The sequence below is a fragment of the Salmo salar genome, chromosome 11, assembly GCF_965601325.2.
Source record: "Salmo salar chromosome 11, fSalSal1, whole genome shotgun sequence".
NCBI lineage: Eukaryota > Metazoa > Chordata > Actinopteri > Salmoniformes > Salmonidae > Salmo > Salmo salar.
In genome coordinates, this window is record NC_138301.1 from 98,654,833 (window position 1) to 98,675,229 (window position 20,397).

At 43.5% G+C, this 20,397-nt stretch overlaps 1 protein-coding gene across 4 annotated transcripts in view; it reads left to right on the forward strand.

The window, feature by feature from the left end:
• LOC106563260 (nuclear pore complex protein Nup214) overlaps nt 1–20,397 on the forward strand; it is a 58,635-nt gene that overhangs the window by 16,022 nt on the left and 22,216 nt on the right. For all 4 annotated transcript variants that reach the window (XM_082958179.1, XM_082958178.1, XM_014128682.3 and 1 more), the window contains 5 exons: nt 11,332–11,410; nt 12,009–12,081; nt 12,358–12,460; nt 12,586–12,635; nt 13,200–14,726. In XM_082958179.1, the coding sequence (XP_082814305.1) occupies nt 11,332–11,410; nt 12,009–12,081; nt 12,358–12,460; nt 12,586–12,635; nt 13,200–14,726 (1,832 nt within the window). The remainder of the gene's footprint in view (nt 1–11,331; nt 11,411–12,008; nt 12,082–12,357; nt 12,461–12,585; nt 12,636–13,199; nt 14,727–20,397) is intronic.

Genomic DNA, 20,397 nt, shown 5'->3' on the forward strand with positions numbered 1-20,397 from the left:
CGTCTGCTGACAGTGCTGTGTCCCTCACGGAGTCCCTTAGGGTCTGCCACAGTGATTCTGTTTCTCTTTTTTTAAACAACTCAAGTCACGGAAATACAACGTCTCCCGTAGTCTAATAAGCATAACGTGTATTTTTTTGAGTTTGAGCGATGCAGGGTCTTCCGATTGGCCAGGCTTTAAAATGAGGTCACGCTAGAGGAAGAGAGGGGTAGAGGGAGAGAATCGCTATTTTAGCTTGGTGAGGCATGTTTACAATGACTCGCTGAGGCAGAAAGATACAGCCACACACAAATAGGGGAAATGAAAAGAACGTGGTGAGCGAGTGTGCCATACACAGTACACAAAACACACTGTGAACTATTTTCACTGGTCCAGCACATAGACGGTCACAGCACTAGACTGGCGCTGCATGGAGGGGCTGTGTATGATGGGCATACACGTGGGCAATGGACCATGATATAAAGTATGTGTGTAAGAGTGAGAGTGTGTGCGTGTTGTGAGTTTACGTCCTGTGGGGGGCGAAGGCGAAGGCCCACGTCAGTACTAGCCTATGCCGTTTGTCTATGCGTGTGGCTGCATACGCCCATATACAATATGTGTGGTTTGGGATCTTTTGTGCGAGTCCCATCACAGCTGGCATATCCCTGGGCTCTATTCCATATGCTGGGGGCCAGAACAGCACGAAGCACAGCACTGCCATTCTCTCTCTCTCTCTCTCTCTCTGCCTGTCAGGTCTGACATTTAAAACCTCGCCCCCTGTCTCCCTTATCAGGACAAGATGACCAGCAATAAACTGATCAATTAATCTGAGAGCACAAACACACACACAGAATTGAGCAATCATAAAACACAAGGGTGAAATAAACAAGTGTAGGACACCCAGGTTGTAACGCTAATGGGGTATATGTGAAGGTCATTGGTGTATAGAATAGACCAATGATATTGAACCCTTCTTAAGATCAACATGCACAAAAAGGCATCAAGTATTTTTATGTCAATATGTCTAGAAACTGAAAGCATTAAAGAGATTCTCCGGTACTTTTTGTATACTTTTTAGCCAGTAGTTCTGAAAGTAGCGCTCACAAACCGTAAATTGCATACTATGTCACAAATTTGCATCACTTCATTGCTCTCTCTCACGCTGCTGTGTGTGCATCTTGCTAGCTGTCACTCAAATAGTGAGGGGCTGAAGTTCATTGGCTATAAATCGAATTGCTAGGGGGCTCGCCCAGGGAAAATGGCACATCAGTTTCCAGAAAAAATTACTTTCGAACTATGGATTTTGTGGCTAATTGAGGTAATACAGTAGTACTGCTCATAGATTATGCATATATGAAGTACACATTGACACATTCAGCCCAAAGCGGGAAAATAATTTTCAGTAGTCACCAGTTCCGGAGCATGTAACCAGCTGTTTTTGAGGCTGGATTGGCAAGATCAAGACCCTCCAAACATGCTTAGAGCAGCATTCATACAACAGTCCCAGACTTCTACCAACCATAAGCCTGTCACATGCTTCCCAGTGGAAACAGTTTGCGCACAAATTATGGAGGTGTTTGGACTTTTGGCGTTCGTCAGGTTTCTTTAGGCTGTTCAGGCACACACTTTTTTCTTGAGGCAAGTAGAAGTTCGGTAGCCGAAGTCTATGCCCCTTCGTCGGTGATTGGTCAGCAGTACTACTCCTAGTAGGAGTGGGAACTGTGGACGGGATTCTTCAACGAAGTGTTTGTTATTCAATGAGAGACGACTAGCTTTTATGCACATTTTTTCGCTTGAGAAATACTGCACCAAACATCTTGGTTAGATGTTCTGCTAGGATCAAACCGAACCTAGTGTGCGGGCGCCTTTAGAGCCTAGAGTAACGGTTAGATGGATGACGTCCTGACCTTGTGACTTTAAGAGTCAGATGGAACGCTGCTAATTAAATACTTAACATTACTCAATAATATGAGACGTGTATTAAAAAGCTTTGAGGTCACACACACACACGTGTACACACGCGCACTTCCCAAAAAGTACATACATTGGATGCACACACAGACTCCCGTCACGCTTGTGTGAGTGTGCTCATTTTTTTTTACCTCTTGTGTCACTGCAATTGCTGATATAAATGGCTGTTGATGACAGCTGTGCATGTCATGTGTCAATGCCAGAGGGACTGAGCAGTGCAAGGTTGGACAGAATGGACAGATGTTGGCAGCTGGCATACGGGTGCAGGCTAGTGATGGGGGATAAATAGTTACATATTGGGATATTATTTTTGACGATGTATCGTTTTGATATCGCAATATTATTTTTATGCTAGTTAGTTGTACCTGCACCAAAACTCCAGTATTTTTCCTTCATAGTGTTGTTCTCCATCTTTTTAAATGGGGAGCAAATTTGCTTTCAGCACTTTTATTTCCACGACTGATCAAAACTAATTTCCTCATGCTCTCTCTTGTCCCTCTGTAGCAGACATACGGTGAGCAATATGTTTGGAACATCGAATCGCAATAAAAAGTCACCGTATCGAATCACATTACATATAGAATCGTGAGAATCACATTACATATAGAATCGTGAGAATCGCACTACATATCGTATCTGCACTTAAGTATTGTAATATCTTGAAGCCCCTGGCAATTCCCAGCCCTAGTACAGGCCTGTGTCCCTGTTATCATAATGCCAGAGAGAGAATGTCACTCCCCAATGTCACAGCACATTCAGACTGGAGGGCGGAGGAGGACCTTCAATTTGTACCGTCAGCGGTTTCTGTTTTTATAATAATTGTTCTTGGGGGAAGGAGCAGTTGAAAGTGCGTTTTATGCTTCTGAAGTGTAGATAACGAATAAACCCACAAATGTTCTACTCTTTGTAGACAGTAACTGGTATTTGGGAATGAAATAGTTTGAATAAATTGATTTATTCAGAAGACTCAAGCTAAATCACCCATAGCTAATAGTCACCTATAAGCAGATGATTACTTCTCAGAAGAGCTGTACGCAGGAACAGCCATTTACTAATCCCATGTCCCCAGCCTGTCCTGCCCCAGCCTGTCCTGCCCCAGCCTGTCCTGCCCCCGCCACGGTGTGTAACTGGGGATATAGTATAGATTATCGGAACTGCTGCTGCCAGCCAGATGCCAAGAGCCACTGTGACCTTTCACTTGATGGCATGCCAACGTCCAGACGGAGAATGGGATTTGGTGTACGGGGGAAAAACCTAACCGCAGCAGTAATAGTGTTTTCTCTCACACAACCTCTCTCTCCTCTGTCTTCCACTCTCCCATTCCTTTCCTGTATTTCTCTTTCTTGTTACTACATCTGTCATTTCATGTCCTTTTACACACACACACACACACACACACACACACACACACACACACACACACACACACACACACGACTGACAAAATGTATCTTAATCATGCCAGTCATTCTTTTTTTCCTATTAAGATTTACTTTGATTAATTAATTTCATTTTATCCGTGGGTGGTCTTTTAATTTCAAGCTTCAGTGGCTGTGTGATAGTACACTGTAACTCTATGTTCCAATTAACAGCAGGAACATTGCACTGGAGTGGGTGGTCACTGGTGCCTGGCCTAGCCTGGCTGGCAGTGTCAAAGCCGGCTGACTTGTAAACCTGGGCTGATACATAGCAGTGCTTGTAAAGGTTACACTGCACATGTGTGCGTGTGTAAGGCTGGCTCAGTTACCATGTAACCGACGGTTATGGAGGAAGACCGTCATGGGGCGGCAGGTAGCCTAGTGGTTAGAGCATTGGGCCAGTAACCGAAAGGTTGCTGGATCGAATCCCCGAGCTGACAAGGTAAAAATCTGTCGTTCTGCCCCTGAACAAGGCAGTTGTTCCCCGGTACGCTGTCATTGTACATAAGAACAAATTATTATCTGACTCGCCTAGTTAAATAAAAGTTATTTTTTTTAAACAATGAATAACTGTCATAAAAAAAGCTGATGCGTGTGTCTGCTTGACTTATAGCACCTAGGAAAGAGCAGGTGACAGCAGAGCTCTCTCCCATCTGAGTTAATGCACTGCTAAGGCCTGCCCATGCAACTTTGATGGAGAGACACTGAATAATTCAGTGGGTGTGGCTGACCCAAGGCAAGCCGCAGGGGGAGCGGTCAACACACAGGTGCTACTCACCAAACTGACATGTTTTTAACTATGGATGTGTTGTAGCATGGAGAAACAACTCCTAGCCGCAGCCTTTGCAGATCTGAAATAATTAGTTGGGTGTAAGCAAAATGGAGGAAGCTCCAATAAAAACCAGCCATCACCATTTTGCTTACACCTATCTAATCCTTACCGTGCTTGGAGTAATTCTGAATTATTGCATGCTTCACTGTTGGTTAACTACTTATCTACTCGTGTTCCAGTACACCATACTGCCACAGATGGAAGGAGCCAAATGTCTCACAGGATGTAGAAATCTGAAACACCTGTTTAGTCTAGTGGTGTGAAGTGAGAGAAGATAGATCTAGATGAAACTTGGTTGACATTCTGCTAATTTTCTCATCGATGAAACATTTGATCTCAATTCAGGTTTCTGTTAGGGGCTCTATTAAGAAGAGTACACCAAGTTTTGTAGACTTGATCCATTGCCAAAGTTTTAAAAAATGGCCTTGTTTAGGAGTGTATGGGCGAATTGAGTTATTGGATAACGGAAATATGCTAAAACACACCAGTATGATCTCGCCAGCTTGTGCTTGGCTATGCCCACCACCTTGCTTGTTCTGCGCACTATGCTTAATTTGCTCCCATTGAAAACGACACCGGTGACAGATCTTGAGTTAGTTACCAGTATCTTTGGCACTGCCTGATGAGTGAGCTTATCCCTGGAAGGGGCCCTGTTGGCAATGGGATTTCACTGGCCATTCTTGGCCTGACTTGGGCATGCTTGAGTGAGTGTGGGCTTCAAGATGACAGCATTGGCACCCCATAGTTCAAACTCATCACCATGTGATTAAACTTTGTCAGAGGATCAACTGTCACTTTACACTACACATCCTCCTCTGTCTGTAACCTCACTGGCTATACATCTATAGCGGATGATCCAGGATCTATTAGCGTTTAGATTGCATATCTGTCAAGCCTGTTCAATGTGTCTATCTTGTTTAGTGTTTAGGCTATTTCCTCCACACACACACACACACACAGTCCTTTGCTTGTGTGTCTATTGATCCATGCGGGCTGCCCAGGGTGACTTGCTCATACTGATGCAGCACTGAGACGGCCGTGAGGAAAGCGGCTGATGAGCTGAGTGATCATCCCCAGCTCTGTCACCTGCTCTTCTCTGTCTCTCTGTCTCTGTGTCTCTCTCGAAATAGTTTCAATGCAACTTCAGTTAACATGGAATTCTGAAGGCAATTTAGTTCTTAAAATGACAAGCAATGCATTCTTGGAGACAGTAGATATTTTACAAAATAAATAATGTGTTTCAAAATAACCAGGGTAAAGCAATGAATGTACAGGATGATGTGATGGCAAAATGATGCACTAATGTGATAAGATACAAAATCAGAGTCACAAATAGGGATTAGAGGGCCTAAGATCAAACAAATGGTTATTCTTGATATTTCAGAATGAAACAAGGCAGGCAGGGATTATAGAAGAAATATAGATTGTAATGATAAAAGTAACGGATACAGATTACACACACATTCAAAGCAGGGAAAAGATAGGTGGAATAGCATTCCTCGTGAAGCTGGTTGAGAGAATGCCATGAGTGTGCAAAGCTGTCATCAAGGCAAAGGGTGGCTACTTTGAAGAATCTGAAATATATTTTGATTTGTTTAACACTTTTTGTTTACTACATGATTCCATATGTTATTTCATATTTTTGATGTCTTCACTATTATTCTACAATGTAAAAAATAAAGAAAAACCCTTGAATGAGTAGGTGTGTCTAGACTTTTGACTGGTACTCTAGTCAAAATGTTTGAAAGCAATACCGTGTAAAATTCTAGTCAGTTGGGAGTAAGTTTTTGAAGTCCCATTGCCTTTTGCATCGGGTCTATGAACTGACGTATAATACAACAATTGACACATCAATCGGTTCGTTTTGATTTAAGCTATTCTATAAAATACTTTCTACAAAAAAGAATCCTCAACATATGGGGCATTGAACAGTCAGCCTTGTGCAGACTCTCTGCCACGAGGAAGCAGAATCAATAGAACATATTTGCTGGTACTGTCCATCGGTGGCTCGCTTTTGGAGTCAGGTCCAGGAATGGTTGTTATGTCATATCAGGGTTCAGATAGAGCTACAAACTGTATTGTTAGGGGCTCTGAAAAACCAAGATCAGTCAATGGGAAATGCACTACATGACCAAAAGTATGTGGACACCTGCTATTCCAAAATCTCATTCCAAAATCATGGCCGTTAATATGGAGATTGCATTGCTATGTGCTCGATTTTATACACCTGTCAGCAATGGGTGTGTCTGAAAAAGCCAAATCCACTCATTTGAAGGGGTGTCCACATACTTATAGATATATATAAGTATGTGGACACCCCTTCAAATGAGTGGATTTTGCTTGTGTGGGTGAAAATCCTGCACTTAAAGAAAATTAGGAATATATGTATAATTATTTAACTACAGGTAAATTAGGAATATATGTATAATTATTTAACTACAGGTACTGTAGAAAATAGCTGTAAGTAGCAGTAAAAGTATTGCTGCCTGTTTACTCCAATCAGGGTAGGGTAAAAAAAAATGATCAGAGGGAAGGTTTAGCATCAAACCATGGAAGCTGTCTGTTCAATGTCTAGGTAGGAGGAGTGCTAATCCCACACACTTAGTGGAGTTCCTCACAAATTCTAACGGTGTGAAAAGTCTGACTTCAAGTTGACTACGAGGACTATACACTATAGAGCTTTACCACAAAGATTAGAATACACAACCAAGACAATTGTTTATGGATAACCAATAGTAACTAATATACTATTCTGCAAGTAAAGGTAAAGTTCAAATACATCTATATGTATGTGGGACACTATTTAGCGTTATCTGAATGCACATCGACCAGGGAGTGCCTGGCTTACAGAATGTGGAAGACCGTATAGGGTTTGGCTAACCCTGGGGCATTGCTGTACAGTCTATGACCAGAGTGAGACAATTTAGCATAATTTTGAAGTTAAAATGATGGTCACCCCCCTGGAACTCATTGAGTTGCTTTGCAAAGGGGGTGTGACTGGTTGAAATTGGGAACAAACTAGGCAGATTTTGCCAGTAACTCAACTCAGAGGCACTATATTAAGCGGAGGAGGTAGGCTAATTCAATAATCGCTGTTAATTAAAACACTACCTTAAAGTACGCCTTGACCAAAGGGGTCAACACCATGTCCACCAAGTTACAATATCAGAATAATATGATTTGTCCAAGTCCATAGGTTACACAATGCAATAGAATCCAACAATACAAAGGAGACATACAACATGGGTCTACTCATTAGGAACAACTTCATAGGCTTAATTCACAATAAGGATTTACAGATTACGCGCCTGTTTCAGGCTAACATAATAGATTCTTATTGACTCAAATAAACTCACATGGGCTCTCAGAATAAGGACTGTTGTGTTCGGACGACGACCAGCCATATGGTTACTGTTATGAACTACAAAACAGTCCAAGGACACCCCACTCGGGGACCTTGCAAGAATTCTCTGGACTACTGAAATGCTTTGTTTGAGCCAATCAATTGTGTTGTGACATGGTAGGGTTGATATACAGAAGATAGCACTATTTGGTAAAAGACCAAGTTCATTTAATGGCAAGAACTGCTCAATTAAGCAAAGAGAAATGACAGTCCATCATTACTTTAAGACATGAAGGTCAGTCAATACGGAACATTTCAAGAACTTTGAAAGTTTGTTCAAGTGCAGTCGCAAAAACCATCGCCCTGTGATAACTGGCTCTCATGAGGACCGCCACAGGAAAGGAAGACTCAGAGTTACCTCTGCTGCAGAGGATACGTTCATTAGTGTTACCAGCCTCAGAAATTGCAGCCCAAACAAAGGCTTCACAGAGTTCAAGTAACAGAAACATCTCAACATCAACTGTTCAGAAGAGACTGCGTGAATCAGGCCTTCATGGTTGAATTTCTGCAAAGAAACTACTACTTAAGAAGAAGAAGAAGAAGAAGAGACTTGCATGGGCCAAGAAACACGAGCAATAGACATTACAACGGTGGAAATCTGTCCTTTCGTCTGAGTCCAAATTTTATATTTTTGGTTCCAACCGCTCTGTCTTTGTGAGACGCAGAGTAAGTGAACGGATGATCTCTGCATGTGTGGTTCCCATCGTAAAGCAAGGAGGTGTGATGGTGTGGGGGTGCTTTGCTGGTGATAATGTCGTGATTTATCTAGAATTCAAGGCACACTTAACCAGCATGGCTACCACAGCATTCTGCAGTGATACGCCATCCCATCTGGGTTCTGCTTAGTGGGACTATAATTTGTTTTTCAACAGGACAATGACCCAACACACCTCCAGGCTCTAAGGGCTATTTGACCAAGGAGAGTGATGAAGTGCTGCATCAGATGACCTGGCCTCCACAATCTCCCGACCTCAACCCAATTGAGATGGTTTGGGATGAGTTGGACTGCAGCGTGAAGAGAAAGCAGCCAACAAGTGCTCATCATATGTGGGAACTCCTTCAAGACTGTTGGAAAAGCATTCCAGGTGAAGCTGGTTGAGAGAATGCTGAGTGTGCAAAGCTGTCAACGTAAAGGGTGTCTACTTTGAAGAATATTGAAATATATTTTGATTTGTTGAAGTTTTTTTTTTCTCCCCTAGTTTTGATGTCTTCACTATTATTCTACAATGTAGAAAATAGTAAAAATAAAGAAAAACCCTTGAATGAGTAACCAGCTCGATCTCACCTATCTTTTCCCTGATTTGAATGTGAGTGTGTAACCTGTATCCGTTACTTTTGTCATTACTATCTATATTTCTCCTATAATCCCTGCCTACCCTGTTTCATTCTGGAATAACTTTGTTTGATTTTAGGCCCTCTAATCCCTATTCCCTGTTTACGACTCTGATTCTGTAGCTTATCACATTAGTACATCATTTTGCCATCACAATATCCATTATTCATTCATCCTGCACATTCATTGCTTTACCCTGGTTATTTTTGTAAAATATCTACCGTCTTGCATTTCCTTGTCATTTTAAGAACATAATTGCCTTCAGAATTGTAACTTAATCTTAGTTATAATTGTAACTATTTGGTGCCCCGTCAATAATTTCATAGTAATAAAGCGTACACATTCCATTTCACTACCCACCAACCACATATGAAGCACACACACACTCTTATAACACACTCCCTGGCATATCTCCACTAGAGCGGGAGATGAGCTATGCCCCTAGTCAGGCTGATATACAGTATCTCTGATGTAGAGTCATGGCACAGTCGAGGTGAGTCCATCACACGAGCCATCAGCCCTTGTTTGTGTATGTGGCCCTCAGCCGAGATAAATAGACCCCAGCTAGATAGCAGGTCACTGCCTCCATCGCATCTGATTCACTGCCAGCATAGGCTAACAATCTGAGTGCATCTCTCCTCTCATTTCTCTCCTCTCCCAACTGTCTCTCCCTCTCTTTCATCCCTCACAGCACTCACTGCCCCAATCTCCCTTTTTATCACTCTTTTTTTTTCAGCCTCTCCCATTCTCTCAATCAAACAGCTCCCTCTCTGTCCCCTCCCTCCATCTTTGGTTCTTCCATCTCTCTCTCCCAGTCGCTCACTGTCTTTCATTTTCTCTCTGCCTTCTCCCAATATTTTTCTCTTTCCATCTACACTAGTGCTGAACGATTAACCAAATTGTCATTATTTTGTGGGGGTTATTAAACAAGTAATTGCCCGATGTCGGTTCATTCACACCGTTTCTCCAGAGGGAAATCAAATCATTCACGAGAGAGTTGAAGTCTAGAACTATATGGGACACTGGGCTGAAGGAAGTTGTAGTTTTCAGTAAGAAAATATTCAAACTAGTTCGCACAGAAACCTGGTAATTGTCTACAATGACCACAATCCATTGTGCCTGTTCTTTTCCGTCTATGACACAGATGGATACACTTTTACACTTGCTACTTTAGGTTAGATACACACAGACCGCATACGCCACTGCATGAGAGAGGGATGAACACAACGAGAGAAAGGGATAAAGTTCGTGAAAGTATGTCTTATCTACAAGTTAAATTATTTCATCCGACAGCTCTGCAACATATTTAGGCAGGCTAGCCTAGCTAAATAGATTGATTAAAGACAGTACAGTATGGGGAGAACAGAGATAACGTTAGATCGTTGGTTGGCTGGCTGCTACTGCCTAAGCAGAGATGAAATGATGAATTTAAGGAATTAAAAGTTTTATAAAGTCATCAAATTAAACTAAGTAATATACACAACTGAAATATTTTTTTATTTAACATTAATTTCCTATTTCTCGATGTGGAACATTTTCAATGTTTTGGCAATTGAATATGTTAATGTTTAAGAAAAATAATTGAAATCAGAAACAGTGATTTATTTTTTAATAATCGAACAGACCAGGCCTCAAAAACCACTAATCGCTCAGTCCTGATATCCACCCCTTTCCGCTCCCTCTTTCTCGCCATCTCTATCGCTCTGAGATGATGTAATTAATGGACCTCTCTCACTTTCTGCTGGGCCAGGCCTCGTTCCACTGTTGTGTTGAGGTTGAATACATTTTAGGCAGGACTCCCCCTGGGGCCATTTTCCAAATTAGCCCTGCTCACAATAACGAGTCCACCCCAGCCAAACCGTCAGATAGGGGGCTTATTTTAGAGATGCACTCCCCAGCCAGTCAGTCTCAGTCACAACACTGGGCCTGTAATGTGTCTATCCACGTCAGTATGGTTCAGTTGGCTGTGGTCTGTCTGTGGCAGTAGTTATAGGGTTGATGCTAGAGAATAATTAGTGAGGCAGTGCAGTTCTCCATGGCTTTTGTTTTCTGTGTTCTATTCACTACTGTAGGTATTGTGCATGGCCCTAGCTTTTATCTGGGATGACATTAGCCTTGGATTATGCCACGTATTTGCAGATGGGGCAGTAAATTATAGGCTGATACAAAGTTCTAATGCGCACAGACACCGCAATTAATCAACGTGGCGTGAATTGTTATCATACCTCATTTGTAGATATGTGCATGTCTCCTCATGACTGACTTGCATTCACTTATTTTCAGAAAGCAAATCCTGATGAGATGGTGTGGAGAAGAGAAATTAGGCAACATTTAAAATGTGATGTGCTGTGTAAATCCAGCTCGTTGCTCACAATTATTTTCTTTCCCCTCTCAGCTCGTCAGTCCCAGCCCCGGTCGGTCAGGTTGTTCAGCAGGTTTTGGCGACGGTAGCCAACACCAACCAGGCCAAACGAGTGAGTATGAAGAGTCCATCTGACATCCTCCCAACTGTCAAGGCGTTTCATCTGTGTGCTTTCCGCAATCAGAGGCTGAATATCTCTTGTACACCCCATCTCTAAGAACTCAGCAACTCCGTGTAGTTCCTGGAGTTCCAGTGTACTTGGCTCACCGCTGGCCTGCGATGTTACAGGATAGAGTGGAAGGTCATTATGACAGGGCTGTGAAATGCCCCAGGTTTCTCCCATGTGCCGGCGGAGGAGTGATACAAGTGGTGACTGGGTGGGAACTGATTCATACAGGGGAACTCTCTCACACATCACACCTCAGTCCGAACCAGGTTCAAGTTCATGGGATGCATGACTCATAAACCTACACACAGAAACACTCACAGAAAACACTGCGTATACGAACACTAAAACACTGTTTTGCAATAAACAGAATCCAAAGTCTGAGTAGTGAGATGAACTAAATTACATTTAGCTTTGACTTAAGATGAACATGAACATTGATTGTTAGGTTCTCTAAAACACCCTCTTACTTTGTGTGTAGTTATTCTTGAAGCCATGGCAATGAGAGATGTATAAACTTTCCTTCTGTTGTTTTTCTCCTCAGAATTCTACTCAAGGCATACTGAAGGTGTCTGCTGAGAGTATCCGCTCAGCTTCCCCCCAGGGTTTTGTGTTTGGTAAGTACATAAAGATGAGATGTTTTAGATGCTCATCATATCAAGACGCATTGGAAAATGCCTTCCACCTACTGTTGATGTATTTTTCCCAGGTAATGTTTTTTTCTGGTGTTTTTATATACTACAAATCTACACAATTTCTGGGTGAACCATTCATACATTACATCCGTTTGATTACATTCATTATTACATGTTTTATTAGCTCTTAGTATAAGGTGTGTTAGAACTCTTTTGTCATGCTTATTTTAATGCCATCTCCTCCTGTCCCTATCCCAGGCGGACCCCCTAGACCTGACGCCCTAGTTGCCCTGGCCTCCTCCAGCTCAGCCCCGTCACTAGGGGAGCAGAGCAGCAAAGCCTTCTCCTCCTTTACCACAGCGTGAGTCACTGGGGGTCAGGGGTCAGAGAGGGAAACTTCATGTCGGACCTTGATCAGAAAACAGGAATGTTTTTTTTAGCTATGGCTGACTGTGTTTTCTCATACTTTATGATGCTTTCGGACAGGTCTGCCGGGGGCTTCAGTGTCTCCTCTGTGTCCCAAGGAGCTCCACCAGGTACCTCTCTCAAATGTACAGCCATATATGCCACTCATTGGTGTCATTAGACAGTAAAGTCAGTGCAATAGTTCATTGAATACCATATCAATGAATTACAGTAACTTCAGTTAATAGCCCGGGTGTTTATTTTCTTAAATTACTGAAGACGGGTGCATTAGAGACAGGCGGAAGACACATTTAAGTTGAATGCATTCGGTTGTACTAGGTATTCCCCTTTCCCTTTCTATTTGAGCCAGATGTCTATTTCTTTAATGCACACAGCTTTTTCTCATTTGCATAGTTAATTGTTTAATTCCAGCATTCACTTACATAATTTAAATCAATTAACAAATAAAGCATTAAACCTCGTAAGCAATTAATTTAGACCCGCCATTTATTTGACACAGGCGAGTATTTACTTAAACGTGTGCGGTTGCCCGGCTATTAAAAAGGACAGGCGGCTATTTGAGACTCGGCGTTTAATTTAAGTTTTACGGTAGTCATGTATTAAATCTAGTTGTTCAAAGTGTTTCAATGTCTGGCATAGTTTGTAAATCTGCTGTCCATGTTTCTTCCTCCCAGTGAAGGACGCAAGTAAATTCTTCTTTGGCAGCGCTGGCGCCACCGGCAAGATGATGTTCAGCTCCTCTGCCGGGGAGGAACCCTTCTCCTTCATCCCAAAATCCACCTCCCCCGCCCTGGGGAGCACCAGCTCCCCTCCTCCCAGCATGTCAGGGGAGCCTGTAAGGCCCACCCCCACCTTCAGCCAGGCACCCAAGGTGGTCGGAGGAGAGACCCTGGGGAGTTTCTCGGATCTACGCGTGGGCCAGGGGGACGAAGAGAAGCCCTCAGCGGCCGCGTTTAGCTTTGGCCAGCCGGACAATGGAATGGGGCTAGGTTTAGGCACGGGGACGGCCCAGTTTAGTTTCGGGTCGACCCTCCAGCAAGGGAAGCCAGCTGAGGCTGCGTTTGGTGAGGCGGATTCTACCGTGACAGACTTATCCAAGACTGCATTCAAGCCTCCCGAACCGGCAGCCCTGTCGATCACCAAGCCTGCGTTCTCCACGTCAGCAGCCACCTCCTTCAGCAGCCTCCTAGCTACACCTCTCTCTTCCCCGTCCCCCACCTTGGAGAAAGAGCCCCCCAAAGCCCCCACCCCCCCATCAGACCCCACTCCACCCCCAGAGCCTGTTCCCTCACAGCCCAGCCCCGCTGTTGCTGAGCCTGAGGTTACTACCTCCCCAGTGTCCTCAGTCATCCCCTCCCCTACCATCCCTGAAAAAGCCCCAACTCCCCCTGCCTCGGCCCCCTCCCCAGCTCCCCCCATTGCCTCCACCACCCCTGTCCCCCCTGCCTCTACCAGCCCACCAGCCCAGGCAGCCCCCAGCACTACCCCAGACCCTGCCCCCGAGGCCCCACCACCCACTATCACCCCTACCCCGGAGGCCCCACCACCAGCCTACCCGGCCCCCAGCTCTGACAAACCTGGCTCCATCTTCACCCAGCCACCGGCCATCACCACAGATAGCACCACTATAGCTGTCACCAGTCTTACGACGGTCATAAACACCGCAGCCCCCGCCGCCACCACCACCACCACCCCTACTGACTCCAACACCGCAGCCCTGGCCACAGGCTCAGTTTTCGGACAGCCTGCTCCAGCGGCTGCCGGCGGCTTTAGTTCCACCGGCTTTGGTGCTCCACCTGCAGGTGCAGGGGCTGGCTTTGGAAAACCTGTATTCGGGCAGACAGTTGGCGGGTTCGGACAGCCTGTTGCTAACGCAGCCGGTGGCTTCGGTTTTGGCCAGTCTGCGTTCGGGGCCAGCCCTGGATTTGGACAGCCTGCAGCAGCCACCACTGCTGCAGCTGCTAGTACCGCTGCTAGTGGAGGTGGTCTGTTTGGAGCCCCCAGTGCCAGCAATGCCAGCAGTTTTTCTTTTGGCACCCCCAGTGCCAGTACGGCCGGCAGTACGGGCACGGGCCTGTTTGGGCAGCCGAGCGCAACCCCGGCCTTCGGGCAGCAGAGTGCTGGGTTTGGACAAGGCTCTGTGTTTGGAAGCAACACCACCACCACATCCTCTACTGGCTTCAGCTTTGGACAGCCTGCAGGTGAGTGTATCTGTGATATGTCACATGTTTGTGAAAATGCACTAATACGAAGTAGCTGTTAGTCCTCTGCATTCCATATCACAAAACTGGAAATGAATCGTCAATGTAATGTTATGTATTTTATAAGTGGCAGACAGCTCAGGACAGTGGTCTTATTGGAAGAGCATCCCTTGGACATCACCATGACACTATTAAGTTGGTTTAAGCCTCTAGCATTTACACAGACGGCCACTCAAGCTGCCAATCTGTTTTATTGACTGGATGTACAATCTCTTTAGGAATCAGATGATACCTTAAATGTTTATGGATTGGATTACCAGATTCTAGTTGAGTTTGATTGATCTCCAATATCCATATTTAGGACTACTAAGCTGGTATTATTTCAGCCATGGTATGTTGACCTATACAATTGCAGCATACAGTGCCTTCGGAAAGTATTCAGAGCACTTGACTTTTTCCACATTTGAAGTTACAGCCTTATTCTAAAATGTATTAAATATGGATTTTTCCTCATCAATCTACACACAATACCCCATAATGACAAAGCGAAAACAGGTTTTCAAAATGTTTGCTTGGTTATTCAAATAAAAAACGTCATCATATTTACGTAAGTATTCAGACCCTTTACTCTACTTTGTTGAAACACCTTTGACAGAGATTACAGCATTGAGTCTTCTTGGGTATGATGCTACAAGCTTAGCACACCTGTTTGGGCAGTTTCTCCCATTCTTCTCTGCAGATCCTCTCAAGCTCTGTCATGTTGGATGGGGAGCGTCGGTGCACAGCTAAAGGACATTGAGACTTGTTCCAAAGCCACTCCTGCATTGTCTTGGCTGTGTGTTTAGGGTCGTTGTCCTGTTGGAAGGTGAACCTTCTGAAGTCCTGAGTGCTCTGGAGCAGGTTTTCATCAAGGATCTCTCTATACTTTGCGCCGTTCATCTTTCTTTCGATCCTGACTAGTCTCCCAGTCCCTGCCGCTGAAAAATATCCCCACCGCATGATAGTGCCACCGCCATGCTTCACCGTAGTGATTATGCCAGGTTTCCTGCAGACTTGACATTCAGGCCAAAGAGTTTCATCTTGGTTTCATCAGACCAGATAATCTTGTTTCTCATGGTCTGAGAGTCTTTAGGTGCCTTTTTGGCAAACTCCAAGCGGCCTGTCATGTGCCTTTTACTGAGGAGTGGCTTCCGTCTGGCCACTCTACCATAAAGGCCTGATTGGTGGAGTGCTGCAGAGATGGTTGTCCTTCTGGAAGGTTCTTCCATCTCCACAGAAGAGTTTAGAGCTCTGTCAGAGTGACAATCAGGTTCTTGGTCACCTCGCTGACCAAGGCCCTTCTCCCCTGATTGCTCAGTTTTGGCTGGGCGGCCAGCTCTAGGAAGAGTCTTGGTGGTTCCAATCATCTTCCATTTAAGAATGATGGAGGCCACTGTGTTATTGGGAACCTTCAATGCTGCAGTATTGTTTTTGGTACCCTTCCCCAGATCTGTGCATCGACACAATCCTGTCTCGGAGCTCTATGGACAATTTATTCAACCTCATGGGCATGCACTGTCAACTGTGGGACCTAATATAGACAGGTGTGTGCCTTTCCAAATCATGTCCAATTAATTGAATTTACCACAGGTGGACTCCAAGTTGTAGAAACATCTCAAGGATGATCAATGGAAACAGGATGTACGTGAGCTCAATTTCGAGTGTCATAGCAAAGGCTGAATAGTTATGTAAATAAGGTATTTCTGTTTTTTATTTTCAATAAATATGCAAACATTTCTAAAAACCTGTTTTTCGCTTTGTCATTATGCTGTATTTTTGATTGATTTCTGAGGAATTTTTATTGCCGTTTTAGAATAAGGCTGTAATGTAACAAAATCTGGAAAAAGTCAAGGTGTCTGATTACTTTCCAAAGGCACAGTATGTAGGGAACGAAGCAATGGGGCATCCTTGACAAAGGCAGTTACCTCAGTTACTCATCCAGTCAGAGCTGCTGCCAAAGTGCTTAAATTAATGTAGTTGTTTTCCCTCTGTGGGACTGAGCAGCATCATTAGGATGGGTATTTATCACACCATTAGGATAATGGAGCTTAGAGAGAAGGCCACTACTCTCTGATGGTCTTATCCAATCCCATCCATCCATCAGGGCCTGTTAGGATCTGCTGGTATTGGCTGGCAGACCATACTCCTCCATGTGTCCATGGGTCATAGGCCTCTTTGAACCACCATGCTGGAGGAAGTTGGCATTGACCACTGGTATAGGGTCAGTTTTGTTTCACCTGGTACCGATGTGATTAGGGTTGAGGATGGTGGTTAGCTGATCTCTGATCTTTACTTCTAGGGGTAAGCTCTACCATGACCCTGTAAACCCAAGTATAAGGTAAACACTCTACTTATTGCCGGGACGATACTATATTTCGATAGTCGTTAGTATCGTGACAAGGAAAACAAAAATAATGCAAATTTTACTTATTTAGGAAAACGGCACTAATTTTGGAAACAAACATTGTTTATATCCAGAGTCACATTTATTTATTTTCCAAAATATAGCCATATTTTACATACTACAGGTTTTTAAAGAACCAAAGAGTTACTGTTTAAAATGTTGACGTTACTGGTACAGAAGATTCAATGTTTTGTTTGATTATGCAAACGATAGCATTTTAGCAACATTAAATCTTATTATAATCTGTTCATATACACCCCCATGAAGAATATAACACCGTTTCTTTACATTTTCTGACAAACGAGCACTTAAATATGGTCATTTTCACGTTTAGAATGTTTGGGAATTATGTATACTAAGGCATTTGTGAATATTCTATTGCAATATAGAGTGGGAAAGCAGCCTTGCCTTTGGACAATTAATAGACACTGCAGGAAATAATACCTAAAAAAACATCTCTCCTCCAGGACCGGAATCTATGGAGACCGGTGTGCCATAGCCAATCCGCGCTTCAGTAGGCCTTTATAGAAATAACCCATTTGCCACACGGGCCTGCCATCATTCACTTTGAACTGTACTGTGTGTTTACAGGCAATAGCAACTGGCGACTTTAGATCATTAAAACGCATTCACCAAAATACACAAAATACACCTGAATGGATTTTTTCAAAAATGTAAATATCACGAGTTCTCTTACATTTTGGAACTTTACAGTCCTATTGATCAAACAACCATGAAAAGGTAGGCTTTCTCTCCCTCAGTTATGCACATCAACAATAAGATCAACAACTAATGCTAGTCAGAGCGAGATGAGCTAAAATCTAACGAGGGAACATTCGATAAACCCTTTCAAACTTTTTCAGCTTGTTGGCCATCAGAATTTCACTGATAAAAGATGGGTAGCCTGTTTGTCCTTCTGCAGCTTGCCTGCCAAAGCATATTTGTCCCAACCAAGCACGCACGCTAACTGGCTAAAGTTGTCGAACTTGCTAGCTAGCTACTTCCAGAAACAAAAAGGACACCTCACTCTGATCGTTTTACTCGCCCCAGGAGCCGGGAGTTGCCCTATTCCCAGGAATTCTCTGAATTCCCACCCGTGCTAAGAGGGGCTGGGCCCCAGGAAGACAGTTGACCTGTCTGTGTCACAACAACTCAGCAGTTACTGAAGCAATGTCTCGGTTCTGACTGTCCTAACGTTATATAATAGTGACAATGTGTCTGTCTGGCCATATGCATGTGGAGATGGGCTTACACTTCAAAGCCACGTTGGGATTACTTTTTCATTTTAATTACACAAAGAATTGAATGTTTAATGCCCCACCGTCTAACTACACAAGACTTGTGGAAGCAGGGTTAGTCACGCTGTCAAAGTGATGAGGTGAACAGGAAATCTGAACTAGTTATCTGTAACGGAGGAGGTTGTGATGGGGGTTAATTGAGCTCACTGGTGCGCATGGTGTGTACCACTGCCGCTGCCTTTGTCAGTCGTTACTGTATTAGATAGGCAATATGTGTTGAGAGCAGGCCTTGGTCAGTCATTTATCTGCGGAGCCCCACAGCAGGTTAAACATGAATTAGGCCTACTTACCCTGCATCAGAACAGGCCTGGTCGATGTCGCTCTTAACAGAGCTTGATTAAGATGTTATAGCCAAAGACCAGACTACATTAAATCTGTCTTGAAACAGAGGAGGCACTGCCTGAACTTGTCTAATAAGAAAGCTCGATTTTACATCATAGACATGGAAGAAATCGGAGAGACTTTGACTTTGCTCTGTAAGCCCAGGGGCGATTTCTCTTAACTCTATTAGCAGTTTGGTAGAGAGGGCAGTTAGAGGTATCTAAGGGAGTGTTAATAGCCAGGGTCATGTTTGTTTCTAAATGTCTTTGTGCAGGTCTGAGGTGACAGCAACCAGTCTTATAGCTACAATAGCCAACTAGCTAGTAACGCCAGGACAGCAACAGGTGTTACACTATAAATGGCCCTTGAATTCCTATTGAGTCTCTATGTGTTATGCATTCCCATGTATTATTTCTGTCCCCTTCACGGCTGGCTATTTCAGGCAGTATATTGTCAGCATAGCAATTTGAACTAGCAAAAGGGCTGCTGTTACATTTTATTTCGTTGCACGTCCGTCGTCCGCAAACTGCACATGAACATTCGTGAATGTATTCGTTAATAAAAATGAATGTTGACTGTTCCTTAGGGCTGTCCCCGGAGAGAGAAAAAAAAGACTTGGCACTTCTTTCGACCAATCGACTTGTCAGAATTTAATATATATATATATTTTTCCCATATATAGACACACCTTATGTGATTTAATAAAATCAACTATATGTAGGCTACTGCGCTTGTCTGATGCTTTAAGCACACTGTGATTAAATACTTAACACACAAATGACTCGAGGGAGCCAGAGATCAAGATAGCCTAACCAAAAGAAAAAAAATATGTTCCCAAATCTCCTCCTCCCTCTGCTGCTAGCCTTCGCACAGTCTGCCACTCGCTCTAGAAGTTGCCGGTAATAGGCTACACCAGGGGTCAGTAACCTTTTTCCATTTGGAGTGCCAATTTATCTTACCATTTCTACCGATCTGTGTGCCAGTTACGATTTTCATATGCACATTCTTGTGGAACAGTTCAATTTATTTGATAATAAAGTCTTCGTATATCAAAATCATTGTCATGTGATTAATAAAAATGATATCTAAATGAAAATTATACAAATCTAAAAGTTACTTCTATTGCCATTGCCAACTATGTAAAAATAGCCAAACTGAAGACAACAAATAAAAACATTGCAGCCTGCAGGTAGGAAATATCCTGATAAAAATAAATGACATTGGCTATTCATGGCCTGTCTACCAGGAACTTCAGAAATTGTATCAACTTGGTCCAGCCTGAAGCTTGCACTAACAAACTTGCAACATTGTATAAAATATTAAGGACCCTCAGTTTCCCAGGCCAGTAAGCTCCAGAACAGACACAGCTGTAGTCTATTTGCTTAAGGGATAAGTAATCAGGTATGCCTATTTTAAGACGTTTCCACCGGTTTGGAGCATGACATTTTTCCCCCACTTTTTTCGAAAGGGAGAGCTGGAAAGATTTTTCAAATAGGCTACATTGAGGAACTATTGGCATTCTCAATGGATGTAAAAATAGACTGAGTTTACTTGCTGTTTACGGTGAAGAAAAAATTCATTTGATGCTCCACAGCTCATTAGTGGTGGT